At 45.4% G+C, this 14,736-nt stretch overlaps 1 protein-coding gene across 1 annotated transcript in view; it reads left to right on the top strand.

Annotated features, from left to right (window-relative positions):
• Positions 1-14,736, top strand: part of DOCK2 (dedicator of cytokinesis 2) — a 392,475-nt gene that overhangs the window by 100,329 nt on the left and 277,410 nt on the right. Inside the window, exons 24-25 of the mRNA XM_075996281.1 lie at positions 2,912-2,982; positions 3,803-3,909. Of these exons, the coding sequence (XP_075852396.1) occupies positions 2,912-2,982; positions 3,803-3,909 (178 nt within the window). The remainder of the gene's footprint in view (positions 1-2,911; positions 2,983-3,802; positions 3,910-14,736) is intronic.

Genomic DNA, 14,736 nt, shown 5'->3' on the forward strand with positions numbered 1-14,736 from the left:
GGGCTTTACTTCGCAGCCTCCCCATCACCGCAGAGCCTGAGGCCGGGGGTGAGGAAGTGGGCCGAGGCTCCTCCAGGCGCTGGGTGAAGATCTGGGATTATTCACGCGAGGGTCCCTGTGGTCTCCATGTTCTTTGGCCTAAGAGTGGACATAGAAACGCTTCACTTGAAGTGCTCAGACGAGCCCTTTTTCAGGGCATGTGCCTAGTATATGGTGTCCCTTTGCCTTTAGAGGTTGTAGACAGGTAGTCCATGGAGGAAATGCAGCCTGCAGACGTGTTGGATTTGGCTCCCACAAGGCTGAAACAATTGAGCAAGAACGACTCAGTCTTTAGACTGAGTGTGGATTCCACACACCTCATCACTCCCCACTGCCCTGTGCTCCTTGCCCGTCACTCCTTTCTCATACAGATGGTCTTGCCCAGGCTGCCTGGTACAGATGGTCCTTGACCACCCAGGTTGTAATGTACCGTGTAGTGTAACTGCCTGGAGGAATGTCATGCTTCTTAGCATATTAAAATTCTGAAAAGTTCTGTTGCTAAAATAACTCACTGGTTTATCTTTGCTCAAATCAATGTTTCTCAAAATTATCTGATTGCAAACCCCTTTTCCCTTACACAATACCTAATACCATCGTACGAGACAAGAGTGTCCAATAGAACATAGTTTTAGAAACACTGACTTTGGAGCCCTGTTTTCTCTTATCAACTACATTTGAAAGAATAAAGAATAAATCTCTAGATACAAAATCTAATTACTATAAAGAAAAAGTCTGACAACTTTGACAACATGCAAATTAAAATCTTTACATGCAATGAAACAACAGGATAAGCAAGAGGAATTTCTTGTAAAACCCTTTTGTGTTACTACAAAAGGGTTAATATTAATGATGCATAAAGAATTCTATAAACTAACAAGAAAAAAGAAGAATGGAAAAAGGATATAAACAAGCAGTTTAGTAAGTTTACACGTCCAATAAATATAGAGAAGATGCTCAACTGCACTGGCAATGAAAAAATTGCAAATTACAGTCACAAATAATGCATTATGTCAACAAAAATGAGAAAGATCATATATCCACTTTTAGCAAAGGTATGGGGAAAGGGACAGTCAGTAAAAGGAAATTGGTTGCCATGGCTTTTAAGGTAACTTGACAATATCTCCTAGAATTTATATGTATATATATTTTGAAACATGAGTTTCTCTTTGAGCAACCCATCCTATAGTTAAATATTTTCTCACCACCCGTTTCATAATAAAGAAAAACTGAAAATGGCATGGAGCCTTTCAGCAGGGGTGAGTTGAAAGAGGTATAATGTACCCATTTGGGCATTGCTGGGTAGTGGTAGAAATGAAGAGAGTGCACTCTATGAAATGGCAGGCCAAGATCCCACTGGTTTGTGGTTAACCAAAAAGAAAGTTGCAGACCTCTGTATTTACATACATACACAGGCACACACATGCACACACATGTTCATGCATAGGAAGCAGTCTGGAAGGGAACTTACCACAATCTTAACTAACGGTGGTCCCTTCTAGGGAAGAGAGATTGGAGCTTAGATGAGGATGTGACGTAGGACTGTGGGGACAATTTTCACCCTAATACCTTATCTTGTGTGAATTTTTTGTCTTACATCAAACATATAGTACTCAATTTTTAGAATTTAAAAACTATAAACAACAAGAGAAAAAAGATGAGTGCACAGAGAGAGAGTTGCTATTCGAGTAAGTGGCCATGTGGCTTAAGGGTTACAAGGAATGGCTCTATGAGCATCCTGCCTGAATTTGATTTCTGACTCTCTACTTGCTAACTTCGTGGTCTTGGGATAGTTATTTAATCTTGATGAACCTGAGATTCCTTACCTATGAAAATAGTATTTCCCTTGCAGGGCTGTAATTAATAAGATAATCTATTAGCAGTGTTCACCACTGTCTGCCTCATTGTAAATTCTCAGAGAATAGTCATAATCATTATTTATGTTAAGTAAGAATCTCAGTTGTATATGGCTAGGAGTGAGATTTTCTTTAAGAAAGTAATTTTTCCTATTTTTTACTTTGGTCTGATTGTTAGAGCGGCATACATGTTGATGATAGAACCCCTAGAATATACAGAAAAACAAAAAGAATAAAAAGCACATACTTCCATTAGATTCTTAAACATTATTTTCTATTTATGCAACTTACAACTCCTGCCAACATTGTAGTCTGCCCTGCTGCTTAGCAGGTGGCATTGCTGTGCAGGGGCAAGTGTGGCTCGCACCTCTGGTTACAACAGTTAACTTAAAGGGAGTAAATAATCTACCACAATTCTCAGCTTTCCTAACCCAGCTAGTGAACCAAAACATGCCCGCTGTTGTTCACAAAGTGGCTGGGGAGAGAAAATACAAATAACTCAGTCCAATCCAATCCATCAGCAAAACAATTCAAGCACTCCATCCTCCATTAATAATGGAAGGTACCATTTATTGAGTACCCAAAGTAATGCCCAATGCTCTGCTAGATGACTCATATATATTATTTTTAATTTTTGCAATCCTGCAAAGTAGGTATTACTTTCCCTATTTCACAGATGTGTAAATATCTGAGAGGTTAAGTGTTTTGTCAAAAGCCACATGGCTAGTAAGGTGTGGAAACAGATTTGACTGCAGATCTTTATAACTTCAAAGTCTGTGTTCAATTCTGCTATACATTACTGCCTCCTTGAAGGCAGAAGTTGTCGCTTTACTTACATTTTATATAAAGAAGTTCATGCTTATGTTTGAGTCTACATGCAGAGTCTTGCATCATTATTGTAGTACCCAAGATGCAGGGTCATTTTCCCCTGAACTGTGTCATGTTGCAAAGTACCCTCTTTGCCAGCACAGACTGGTTGGCCGTGGGCATCACTCACGTTTATTTCCCATTCCACCTAGGTGGCAGCTTTGAAATACATCCCATCTGTCCTCCATGATGTGGAAACCGTCTTTGATGCGAAGTTACTCAGGTGAGAGCTTATGTTGTACTTTTCTGGGCTCTGTTGGCAAGCCAGGGATCAGAAGAGGAGGAGGGCTCTTGTGGGGAGTTCCAGATGGCCCTCACCTGAGGGACGGGAGGGCACAGGATGGGAGCCCTGTTCTGGGCTTCCAGTGTGGGATTTTTACCTTTTGGTTTTGTTGTGCCAGACTTTGGTGAAAACCAACTGTATAATAAACGTGCCTCTTTGATTATACAGAAGGTAAACCAGTAGGCTAAAATCTGATGTTTGGGGTAAATGTCTCCATATCTGCTGGAATGGTAGGTTATTTTGGGCTCCAGTTTTTGCCCTGTAAGCCCTACAGTTGTGAATGGAGAATAACCTAAGGGTACTTAAAGAGACAATGGAGATGGGCTCACTTCTGCTTTCTCCTTCTTAACTCCATCTCATAGATGTTGGTGTGATCATGCTGTCGGAATAGGGGCATCTGAGTCAGATATACCTTCTTTTTCTTAGCTTGTTAGAGCTGTGAGGTCTACATGGCATGATGGATATAAAATGCAAAGCATGTGCCCGGTGCACAATAAGTGCTCAGGGCTGTTGGTATTATCTTCAGATTTTCACATCTCTTTGAATGCTATTGATAGTCAGTGCCACAAGCAGCTCACACATATTTACTGAATGCTTCCTGTGCATCTGATACTCTGCCAGGATTATGGGTCCAAGGGGAGCAAGAGCAGAATAGTTTCTGCCCCCACAGAGCTGACATCCAGGGATGGACTGTAGTTGCTATGAGGTGGGAGACATGGGTCTAACTGGCTCTACCAGCTCCTGTTTTTCCCACCCTCAGCCAACTCCTGTACGAGTTCTACACCTGCATCCCTCCCGTGAAACTCCAGAAGCAGAAAGTGCAGTCCATGAATGAGATAGTCCAGAGCAACCTCTTCAAAAAGCAAGGTGAGTGCAGAGCATCCTGGCTGGGGGGCGGGGTGTGGGGGAGAGGGGAGAAGGCCATCAGCCTCACATCCTCCTTCGGAATCCTGGCAGGAGAGGGCAGCCTGTCCGGTGACGCCGAAAACATCTCTTCTCTAACAATTCCCTTGGTTCACATAAGTGCGAAAAGTAGAAAGTGGCTGACAACTCAGATATCGGAATCTAAATTGATTTTAAGACTGCTTAGGTTGCATCGTTTATTTCTCTTAAGGAAGTTTAATGAGGAGTCATGCTTTAGATTGTTGTGGTGTGAGGCTTTTTTGCCTGCGTGGTTTATTATTCCTGTCCTTAACTTGAGGGGAAGTGGATGAAGTTCTTTTTAGTAGAAAGAGTCTTTAATGGGGAAGTTCTCAAAATCTGGAGTGTGTAAGAATAAACTTGGAGAGCTTATTAAAATGCTAATTCCTGGGACCCATCTAAGAGATTTCTGATTGAGTAGGAATTAGCATTTTTTGTAGTTTGTAAAAAATGTAAATGATTTTTGAATAGGTAACACATTGACATGGATTAAAATGCAAAGGTATGAAAGGGTCTCTCTAGACCCTGCACATGGCCACTCCCAGCTCCTCCTCGAGAGGCAGCCAGCGCTTCCAGTCTCTTGTGTTTGCTTCCAAGGCCACTGATGGATGTGCAGTCACATATATGCTGTGTATTCTCCCCTGGTATTTTATTATCATCACTCAAATGGCAACATATTATGTAACTGTTCTGTACTTTGCCTGTCTTTACTTAATGGTGTGTATTTTTGGAGATCAGAGAATGACAGTGGAGGTATGGTCAGAGCTGGTGCTTACCCCAAACTGGTGACCACTGGGTCCTCTGACTAACCCTACTGTCAAGAGACAGGGGGGTTCCCTGTTTTTGAGGTCAAAAGCCCATCAACTAGACGTGCATAGCTCCTCCGGAGAGGGCCAGGCGGGATTTAGAAGCCCTTACTCGTCTTCCATCTCTTCTCCAGCAACTTGCTGGATCAGGCAAAACAGACGATGCCTTTTGCTTGATGTAGATGAATTACTTGTTCAGAAACTGTGCACTTTTCACTTCTGTCTATAAGGGTGAAGAAATGACTTTTGAGGGTCAGTAGTGTTTTCTATACCCTGAGACCAGTCCTTTCTAATTTTAAATTTCTCTGTCCACACTGATGTCAATAATAAAATGAGAAACAAACTGTGCAAGAAACAAGAGGTCTTAGAATTCTGAAGATCAGCCATCGCCCAACTGGAATTTATTCAAGGAGTGAAGCCTGGATATTTATGCAAATTGCCTGGTAATCACAGAAATATTCAGGAACCACTTCACTGTAAAGATGTTTTCTTCCAGTTCTTGGTTAACATGGTGCATCCAAAATTGCTGTCTGGATCCTATCCCTGGAGTTAAGGGTTGGAGGAGGACATAGGGAAGAAAAGTGTTTTTCTTCTTGTGATTTTAATATTCATGTGTGTAGTTTCTTGACCATTTAGACAGATGTGTGGCAACAGATTAATTCAATCCATATGTAGTTGGTTTGTGCAAGGTGGTTTGTGTGAGGTGATGGGAGACTAATCCTGGTTAAGTCTTGTTGCATTCCTTGAATTACTGTGGGGGCTTTTAAAAGTGAGACTTTCATGTTTTTTAAAGTTCTGATTTCCACCTCCAAATGAATTGCCCTTATTCTGAAAGCTTTGAAATATGCCTGTCCCCTCCTGCCCTGGCAACCCCTCCGGGATCTCAGGTGGTGTCACTGTAGGGCAAATTGAGTCTTGTCCTAGGGACGTGACAAGGACAAGTCTAGCTACATATGGCACTGCACATGCAGCAGAGAGCGGGCTTCTTGGCTCTCCTTCATTGTTCAGAGCTGCCGTCATTGTCAGGGGCCCCGCCTGGCACCGAGGCCAGATGGAGAGCTAGCACGGTCCCGGACTGGGCAGGTGGTGTCAGTTCCAGCCTCGGGGAAGTCAGAGCAATTCCTTTACTGCAGCCACACCTCCTGGGCTGGGAGGTGGCCCCTGAGCGTTGGCGTAATCACAGGGCAGGCTGGACAGCTGCTGCCTCCCAGTCCTGCTGTGTGTCTGGGTTTCAGATTCAGTAAAAACCCTCTGATTAATATTAACTGACAGAAGACCAGCCCTAGTGTTGTACACAGTTACAAAAGAAATGCAAAATTCTCACCTTTAAATACATACAGAGACTAGCAGCAGACACACAAAGTGCCCTTCGGGGACTCAATTGCGAGAGGATGCAAAGTGTAGCCAGTCTGGACAGCCATGGCTCACACGTGACAGCTGTCTGCTGGTGGGTGCAGCAGCAAGGTAACTCCTCTGCACTGTTGCTTGTTAAGTGAACCCTCTTACAAAATGATCCCCACGGGAAACTTCAGCCCGTCGCCTTTCTTAAGTCCTCAAGTTCCCGGTGAGTAAGATCTGAATTCATGTACACATGCTGGATGGCCGTCACCCTTGGGTGGGTATCTCTTTTTCTACCCTTACACAAGGTGAGTTTGCTTCCTCCGGCCAAGTTTGCGCTGTAATGACATTCGTCCTGCTCTTCTCCCTGTGAAGTGTCCTGTGCCTCAGGGACGTGATTTGCTTTGAGCCCTCACTCATCCCACTGCCAGATGTGCAAATTGCCTGGAGTATTTTTGGTGACATCAGCTTGTACCCACAGCCTTGAACATTTGTATTGACATCAAGCAGAGGGGCCAGGAGGCTTTTAAGCACTCTCTGAGTTGTTGGCAGGCTACCCTCTTGGCCCGGCTTCAGGAGGATGCTGTGGAGAAGCAGAGAGGGTTTGCTGGCTAAGGGCACTGGTTCTTGGGTCACACCAGACCTGATTTTACTTCCTGGTTCAGCCCCTTCTCAGCTGTGTGACTGTGGGTCATTTTCTTAACCTCTCTGGTCCCCAGTAAGCCCATCTGTAAAATGGGAATCATAATAATAGCGTCTGTCTTAGAGGGTTATTGTGTAGAATAATGAGATGGGTGGTGCATTTCAAGTACTTTCCACAGTGTCGGGCTCTGCATAATATCCCATTCTAAGCCGTAACTCTTAATTATTGGTGGTGTTATTTTTCCTGCCGCACCCTGCAGTATCCCAGCTTCTATTCTGACATTTAGATTTCTTTCCTTCATGTTTGATAGCTGTGCATAACCCTAAACCAAGCTTCCTTGTTTCCCCGGAAGCCACATGGCTTTCCTCGGGGTCCGAGAAACACAGGATTTAATGAATGACCGTATGTGCATTTCATTCTGGCTTTGAATGCCTTTTTCCATTTTTATTTTATTTCCCTAGAGTAATTTTGTGACAGGGCCATGTTATGTATGGCTAGAAGAATAGGTCAGAGTGAAATGTTTGTGGTTTCTCCCTTCATTGTTTATCTTGCTATAGGCCCCAACATAGTGGCATAGTTTTGGACACTTGACAGCCATCCTCTATGGTGACTTGCCGCATGGGGCTCTTTTAAAACACACACACACACAGAGGCAATATTTTTCTTTTCTTTCATGGAGCCAATCAGTTTCAACTCTGACTTGACCTGTGATCTTGAGTAAATTACTTTATCCTTGCAAGCCTTAATTTCCTCATCTGAAAAATGGGGATAGCTACAGAATGGGTCTCATTAAGTTGTTGTGCAGACTCGGTGGCACAGTGTGGCTTGTTGGCCTGGGGTATGCAGGAGTGAGGAGCCGCGACCAGCCAAGGTGCCACGTGCCCCGTCATGCCCTGTGTGAGCGACTTCAGGATGCAGCGAGAGGAGAACTGAGAAATCTACAAGGAACCAATTTGCTGACTTCTTCAACACAAGCTCAGACCTGCCTGGCGGTGATGACGGGAGAAAGGATGAACAGAGAAGCCGGGAGAAAGCTCTAAGGGGAGCCTGCGAGGAAACCGAACCCTCTGTGCCTTGGGAACAGACTCGTCCCTGTGAGAGCCTAATCTCCAGGGAATGTGTCTTTTTAGTCTGATGCTAATCAGAGGCGCCATCTGGTTCAGTGTAAACTGCTTTAGGATCCACATTGCTCGTTATTTTCTCTTCAACTTCCAAAACAAACAGAGAGATTGAGAAAGACAGAGAGAGGGAGAGAGGGAGAGAGGGAGAGAGAGAGTGAGAGAGAGAGAGATTGAGAGAGAGAGACCTGATGGAGATTTGGAAACTCTTTCAATGGTCACTTTCAGCCAGGGGTTTTCACTGGATACTTTATTGAGAAGCTGTTCTTTGAGCACATAGCATCCAGTTTTCCTTTTATCAGGAAGAGGTAGCTGCCTTCTGCTGCCTCTTTCCTGTCGCCCACAGTATCTGGGGCTGCTGGGTCCTCACTTTGCAATGCCCAGTGGGCTGGCAGATGTTGGGGGAGAGGATCAAATAATTGTGCCCAACCCCCAAAAGGGGTTTATCTTTTCTAATTGTCATATTGCAGCATTGGGCTGGGAATAGAGAAAAGTCCTCTGACTCTAGCAGTTACTGCTTTGCTTGGCGATCTTACACAACATCTCACTCAGAGCCTCGGGTTGGCGTCTGAAAATTGTATGTAGGAATGTCACCATTAGAATAAGGGCCTTTTGATTCAGGACATCCTCGTTTCTGATCATGGCTTGATCACTTACTAGCTGTGTTCCTTTGAGCAAGTAATGTCTCTGAGCTTTGGTTTTCTTCACTGCACAAATGCAGTAGCTAATGAAAAACAGCTAGCAGAGTGCCTGAGACACAGTTGCTGGTTATTAAAAGGCATCTATTATATCTATCGTATAACAGTTGTAACCACAAGAATATAATGATATCAATAGTATCTTAACGGGAGAGATTTATATTTATTAAATGCCAACTGTATATCAAGTGCCATATAAAGCATAAAAATATATTAGATTTTTACACCAAGTCCATGATGTATTATTATCCCCATTTTATAGATGGGGAAATCAAGGCCTAGAAAGTTAGGTAATTTTCACCCCAATGAGACCAAAGACCACACAACGTATTAGGGAACATTGGATTATGGGATGCTGGGGGAAGGAATCCATCTCCAAATCTCAGTGGTTTAACAATGGAAAGGCGTATTTCCTCCTGCGCAAAGTCTGAGGAAGATCCTGTGCCTTTCGTAAGTCCCTCCTGAAGTCACGCCACCGGGAACAGTGGCCCAGGGAGTGCCACAGGGAGGACAGGGAGGACGGAGCACAGTCGCTCCCGACTGCCTCAGCCTGGACGTGACACCGTCAGTCCCACGGTCCAGTGGCTGGAAGCCATCACACGTGCCCAGCCCATCACACGTGCCCAGAGCCATCACACGTGCCCAGCGCCATCACACGTGCCCAGCCCATCACACGTGCCCAGCGCCATCACACGTGCCCAGCCCGTCACACGTGCCCAGCCCATCACTCGTGCCCAGCCCATCACACGTGCCCAGCCCATCACACGTGCCCAGCCCATCACTCGTGCCCAGCCCATCACTCGTGCCCAGCCCATCACACGTGCCCAGCCCATCACTCGTGCCCAGCCCATCACTCGTGCCCAGCCCATCACTCGTGCCCAGCCCATCACACGTGCCCAGCCCATCACTCGTGCCCAGCGCCATCACACGTGCCCAGCCCATCACTCGTGCCCAGCCCATCACACGTGCCCAGCCCATCACACGTGCCCAGCGCCATCACACGTGCCCAGCGCCATCACACGTGCCCAACGCCATCACACGTGCCCAACGCCATCACACGTGCCCAGCGCCATCACACGTGCCCAACGCCATCACACGTGCCCAGCCCATCACACGTGCCCAGCCCATCACTCGTGCCCAGCCCATCACATGTGCCCAGCCCATCACACGTGCCCAGCCCATCACACGTGCCCAGCGCCATCACATGTGCCCAGCCCATCACACGTGCCCAGCGCCATCACACGTGCCCAGCGCCATCGCACGTGCCCAGCCCATCACTCGTGCCCAGCGCCATCACACGTGCCCAGCGCCATCACACGTGCCCAGCCCATCACACGTGCCCAGCGCCATCACACGTGCCCAGCGCCATCACACATGCCCAGCCCATCACACGTGCCCATCCCATCACACGTGCCCAGCGCCATCACACGTGCCCAGCGCCATCACACGTGCCCAGCGCCATCACACGTGCCCAGCCCATCACATGTGCCCAGCCCATCACACATGCCCAGCCCATCACACGTGCCCATCCCATCACACGTGCCCAGCGCCATCACACGTGCCCAGCGCCATCACACGTGCCCAGCGCCATCACACGTGCCCAGCCCATCACATGTGCCCAGCCCATCACACGTGCCCAGCCCATCACACGTGCCCATCCCATCACACGTGCCCAGCGCCATCCCACGTGCCCAGCGCCATCCCACGTGCCCAGCCCATCACACGTGCCCAGCGCCATCACACGTGCCCATCCCATCACACGTGCCCAGCGCTGGGGCATCTGGAGGTGCAGTGACGTGGGTGCGACAGTGAGGAGCCTGGCTCTGCCGCTCACAGGTAGCAAGTGTCGCAGCTGCGTTCTGAACACAAGCCATTTGAATAACAAAACCTGTCTTGTCCCCAGGACATCATGCTTTATTCTTACAGTGGCTAAAGAGGAGAAAATAGTGTTTATTTTCTCCTTGGTAAGGCTTCCTTCTCCATGGTAGAAAAATTGCCTTAGCATTGCTCCTGGGGGATTTTGTTCTCGTTCATTCCGCCCTCCCCAGCCCTGTTCCAAATGCCCCCACCCCGAACTCTCTCACAGGTGTGTACAGGGACCTTTCCTGGGAGGGGGATGGGACCCCTGCTGTCCCTGGTTGCTGCTGGCTGTGGCTTCATAGGCTGCAGCCCCCCTGCAGCCAGCAGGGGTGGGAGCAGGTAGCCGGTTGCCTGAGACCTGGGACGCTGGGCTCAGGCTTGGCCTCTCAGCCGGTTCTGAAGGAAAAGGCAGTCAGGAGAACAAAGCCCCGTCCTCTCAGGATGTGCTCTAGCCTCCTGGCAGGCCTCTCATCCTACATGCCCTTGCTCAGTCCTGCTCTTGCATCCACTGCCTAGAACACCTTCTATTGCTGCCTATTTCCTTTCTCCACCCCTAGGCACACTCAGCAGGTAACTCCCACTCTTCCCTTTGAGGCCCAAACCAGCCCTCAGGACTGCAGTGAGTCCTCCCTGTCTCAGGCATTTGGCTCCTTCCATTCAACACTTACTCAGCCCCAGGGCAGATCTGGCCCCAGGGAGAAACTGTGCATACAGTTGTCACTAGTTTGCAGATTTCTGCACGGTGCTCCATGTGCAAAGAAAGCATCTTGTTTTTGTTTCTTTGTAATCTAATTTAATCTTTTTGAGTCTTCACTTTGTATTATGGCAACTTAAAATTTTCAATTAATCATATCTTATGGCTCAAGACTTAACCAATCTTTCTAACTGTCCCAGGGACTCAAATATATTTGGAAATAAAAGAAAGACTTTGCTTTTGGCTTTGCCTTCAATTTATCTAAGGCTTCCTTTGGGACTTTAGCCCCAAAGGGGATGTTGGGACACACGTCTTGTGGTTTCCAGTCTCAACACTAAGTGAAGGGGTAGCTAATCCTTCCCCCACATCCTATCTTCTTCCTTTCTGAGGAGGCCTTCCTCATTCTTCTGCCCTGGGGTTGTGAAAACAGAATGGCCAGGAGGGTACCTAATTCGTGGGGGAAGGTGTGAAAATAAAGGGTTTAATAGATTCCAGATATTACCCGGAGTTTGACTGGGGACAAAGCAAGGTGTCTCTCTGAGAGAGAGAGAGATGTTTTCAAGCCTAGATGCCCCTGGGGAGTTTGTTAAAATTACAGAGTCCTGGACCCTACCCCAAAGATTCTGACTTTGAAGATCTGGGCAGGGGGTCAGACGCGTATGTGACGTCAACTTGGCAATGGGATTCTGATGCAGGTGGCCCCTGCCCCCTCTCAGCAGGAGGCATAGCTCCAGGAGGCTGAGCAGGGAAAGGAGAGCAGTGTGGCTGAGAAGTGGTCCCCAGTGCAGAGGGCAAACTGACATCATGACACTCGACATTTCCTTCTAGCATCTGTCTATTTATGTGACTGTCTATGCTGATGGAATGAATGCCTTAAGGATAAGAGATATGTTTTGTTTCATTATGTGCCCAGTCTGGTTACTGTCTTGCTGGTACCAGCTCTCAGGGGCTGGTCTGTGGACCTTGGCAGTGAAATACACCGTTATTCAAAGACCAGTGTCCCTTAAAAAAGAGAAAAGGAAAGAAAGGACTTCAGTTGTACAGCACTGGAGTAGTCATGATCCTTGATTCATAACACATCTTTTCATTGGTCCACACAAGACCTGCTTTAATTTATTTACCTATTCAGTTAGTTATTTTTAATAATAAATGAAGCATCCGTGCATTCACCCCATAAAATGAAAACTAGAAAGTTAAGAATCACTTAGATATCCACACACTCGGCCTTTTCTCACCTAAGGTGACCACATTCTCTAATCTTTTGTTAATCTTTATACTGCTTTCCTTTTTATGCAGTTGTATTGCATCATTATATATTCCTAGAGCTGTAGTTATTTTGACTTCATGAGAAGTGTATTGAACTGTTGGTAATTTGGGAGGACTTAGTTTTTTGCTTAATATTAAACTAAGAATCATTCATATTACAGATTGCTGGAGTTCATTGTTTTGATGACTGTGGAAAATTCCATTGTGTGAATAAACCACGGTTTGTTCATTCATGCTTTACATTTCAGGCACTTGAGTGGTTTCAATTTTTTTTTCTATAGTAAGCACTGCTGCTAAGAACATTCTTGTACATGTCCCTTGTTGTAAATGTTCAAGAGTCTCCTTTGGGGATATATTAATAACTACTAGTAGATTTGCTTAGTCACAGGGGATGTGAACCTTTAGGAGATAGAGCTAAACTGTTTTCCAAAGGTGAATGCACAAATTTACACTCCTACCAGCAATGCATAAGGGATCCTGTGGAACCACATTCTCTTCAACACTGGATATTGTCCCACTTCTTAATGTTTGCCAATAAAACAGGCTTAAAATACGTCATCACTGTCTTGATTTTCATTTCCTTGATCACCGGTGATGCTGAAACTCTTTCCTTCTGTTTCTTTGCTGCTTGTGTTTTGCTTCTGTGGTTCATGTCTTTTGTCTGTTTTCTATTGGCTTGGTTGTATTTCTCTTATTGGTTTCTAGGATATTCGATATATTCTTCCTATTTATTTTTTGCTGATTTTATGTATTGTGAATATCTTCTCCCAGTTAATAACTTGTCTTTTCATTTTATTTAAGATGTGTTTTTGTGAACAGAAGCTCTTAATTTTAATACAATCAAACTTATTGATCATTTTAATAGTCAATCTTTTTTTGTCTTGCTTAAGAAGTCTTTCTCAATCACAAAGTCTAAAGGATTTTCACTATTTTTACTAAGTTTTATAATTTTATTTTTGATATGTGAGTTTTTAATGCATCTACAGAGTTTATGTTTTATGTATGGTGTGAGGTAGGAATCTGATTTTGTCATGCCAGTGTCATTTTGCATTTCCAGGACATTGCTCTTCCCTGGTGCTGGGCAGGGTGGCTGTAGCCTGGATTCAGTCCCTGGACTGCAGTGTGCAGGTCCCTCGTGCTATTGCTCATCGAAGGCTGGGTGGTCAGAAGGGTCTCGCAAGTCAAGTCCCAAATCAGGTCCAGTGTGGTGCTTGCATCCTGGGAATTATGTGCCATGACATAGCACTTACCTTCTCTAGGCTTGTACCTTCTCAGTTTTGAAAGATATTTCTTTCAAGATATTTCTTATGGCAAGAAATTGCTTGGGCTTGTAGGGCAACTTTCTTGTAGTATCTTTATAGATATACTGACCTGGGAGTAAGGAGACCTGAATCATAATAACAAGAATAACATCAATGTAGCAAAAGCAGCTGATGTTTACTGAGGGCTTATTATGCTGTCAGCTAAGCACTTAGGTACTGTATCTCACTCGATGCACAGTTGTGTGATCTTGGGCAAGTCCCTTAACCTCTACAGAACAAATATAAATGATGAGATTGCACAAGATTCCCCAGAACTCCACCAACAGTGAAAATCTATGATTAAAAAAAATCCTGTGATTCACAATGATAATATTTCTGTATCTTTGTCAGGTAACACCATTTAGTGCCTAAGAACCACTCCTCTTCCCATATATTGCCCTTGACACTTCTGTATGTCCTGCCTGTGCTGGGGAGGCCATTTCATAGAAGGCTAAATGAATGAAGGGAAATTGCATGACAGCCTCAGGTTATGCAGCCAGTCATTAGCAATGTCAGGCTCAGAATCCTGGAAAAGCTAAATGGACTTACATCCTGGAGCCAGTGTTATTTCTTCAAGAAAGAACCAGTGAATTTTGAGGACTTCAGTTTTTTTCTCATCAGAGCATTTAGAGGCATCAAAGATCTCCAAGTAGGGAGGCCATTTTGTCCTTCTCGACTGCAGTGTCACAAAGCCACATCCAGCTCCAAATCGTCCCTTCCACTCTGGGGATCTGAGGAGGTCTCTGCCTTATAGCTTCTCTGCCCTTTCCGATGTGACTGATCGCAGACTTCATTCTCAGAAAGAGACCTTCAGATCCACAGTCAGAGAAGACAGTGATTTAATACACTGCAGGACAAATCCAAGAGAGATTTATTAAAGTGTCTTTTTTTTGTTGTTGTTTTTGGCTGAAGCTAAAAAAATTGGCATACAGTCAAACAGAAATTCCCTCTTGAACTTCCAAAAATACTTAGAATAGCAACTTTTAATGGCATTATGCAGTACAGTTTGATTCGAGGAGAAAAAAAAAATCCCAGATCATTTCTTTAAT

Source organism: Microcebus murinus, chromosome 21 (genome assembly GCF_040939455.1).
Source record: "Microcebus murinus isolate Inina chromosome 21, M.murinus_Inina_mat1.0, whole genome shotgun sequence".
Classification (NCBI taxonomy): Eukaryota; Metazoa; Chordata; class Mammalia; order Primates; family Cheirogaleidae; genus Microcebus; species Microcebus murinus.